The sequence below is a fragment of the Phalaenopsis equestris genome, unplaced genomic scaffold (assembly GCF_001263595.1).
Source record: "Phalaenopsis equestris unplaced genomic scaffold, ASM126359v1 Scaffold196884, whole genome shotgun sequence".
Lineage (NCBI taxonomy): Eukaryota > Viridiplantae > Streptophyta > Magnoliopsida > Asparagales > Orchidaceae > Phalaenopsis > Phalaenopsis equestris.
The window spans coordinates 1-1708 of record NW_018216833.1 but is presented as its reverse complement, the minus strand read 5'-3'; the positions used below and the strand labels follow the sequence as shown (position 1 = coordinate 1708).

Below are 1708 nucleotides of genomic sequence, written 5' to 3'. Positions count from 1 at the left end.
AAAAAAAAAATGCATTTTTATTGGCAAGATTATACTTCTAGCTTCAAAATCTGAACCCAAATGAAACTTCATGCTCTCAAAGAAAATCAAGCTAATTAAAATGTAACAAATCTATATGTCAACAGAAAAGAAACATCTGAAAAATAAAAGCAAAAACCAATTCCCAGCAACCTCACCTCACAAATTCCTTAATCCAAGTCTCTTCGACTGTTATCTGTCCCAGAAGCTCCTTGGCCACCGAAAGATTCATCATTCCCACCGGCACTCCCTTGCGCATCCTCCGCACTGTTGGCATCAGCTTGAGACCCCGATCCCCTAAACAGCCAGGGAATATTTATCCTAAACCTCCGCTCCACCGGGGTTGATCGCTGCCCAATGGTGTTCTGCTCCTCAGATCCCACAGGCGCCCCACTGGACCCAATAGAACCCCCACTCTCCACCCCCGCAGCCGAAAGTGGCGCTTGGTTCCCCCCACCCTTTCGCTGCTCATAATCCTGATCATCCGTTGGGAGTTCATACCGGCAAACCGGACAGGAGTTATGAAGCTCAAGCCATGGTAAAATGCAGTCCTTGTGAAACAAATGCTTGCAAGGCAGCTGCTTTACCATCTCCTCAATCTCAAAAGACTCCTTGCAGACAGCACACTGCGCCTCATCTGAAGCGAGTTGGTCCTGAGCGATCTTAACATCAGGAAGCGAGGCTATGGCCGTCTTCGCAGCCGGCGGTGTGCCATACCGATTAGGATCGTTCTCAGCGAGCTGCTGGATGAGTTGTTCGAGTCCCGGACCAATGAAGTAATCACCGAAGCTAACCGCCGGACGGTCGCCGCCCTCGAGAATAACCTGAACATTAGCACCACCCAACATGGTCTGAATGTACCTTTGCAAGAAATCGAAGGGATTAAACGCGTTAGGGCCGGCGGATGACGAAGTAAATTGGCCAGCATCAGATCCATACAATCGCGAGGGATAGTAGCCTGAATCAGAGCCGCGGAATCGGCCGGATTCAGGGCCAATGAGGGAGAAGAGATCGCTGGGATCTCGAAGGTCAAAACTTGTGGAGCGGGAGAGAAAGATGGGTGATTGGGAGCCCGGGGGGCTGAAGGGGGCGGCGGATGGATTGAGTGTGAAGGCGGGTGGATCGGGGTTAGGAGCAGTGGTTGGTGCGTCGAATTCTTCGATGAAACCACCATGACAAATAGGGCAAGCAAGCTCGCCGGAGGTGGATGATTCGATCACAACGGTGCGGTTGCACTGGTGGCAGAAGTACCTTCGGGAGGTGGCGCTGCCGCCGGCGGTGCTCGGTGGCTCGGCGGACATGGCTTCTTGGGGAAAGAAGGAGAAGCCAAACGGGAGCAGAAGAGTAGTCAGAAAATGAGAATCGGTGGGCGAAAATTCAGGTTATGGTTCTCACTGGTCAGGCTATCTCACTTCTGGCTAAGACTCAGATTAAACACACGTTGTAAAAATATTATTTACATATTTAACCTCAAGACTTCTATATTTATATTTTATATGCATGCCACTCTAACTTTAGTAACACATTAAAAATACTATTTTTTTATTTTATTAAAATAAAAATACCAGTGTTATAAATGTAAATATCAAGCTATAGGTGTTAGAAATGTGAAAACATAATAATTGAGGGTATGCATGTAAATTTTCCTTAAAATTTTGATTCAAGGATAATTAGCATCAAATCATCAAAA

The 1708-nt window shown here is 47.2% G+C and overlaps 1 protein-coding gene across 1 annotated transcript; it reads right to left on the bottom strand.

Annotated features, from left to right (window-relative positions):
• Positions 1–143: 143 nt before the first annotated feature.
• On the bottom strand, positions 144–1429 carry LOC110035228 (E3 ubiquitin-protein ligase RING1-like). The gene has a single exon (XM_020739461.1). The coding sequence runs from the start codon at positions 1317–1319 to the stop codon at positions 189–191; it is 1131 nt and encodes a 376-aa protein (XP_020595120.1). The 5' UTR covers positions 1320–1429; the 3' UTR covers positions 144–188.
• Positions 1430–1708: the final 279 nt, after the last annotated feature.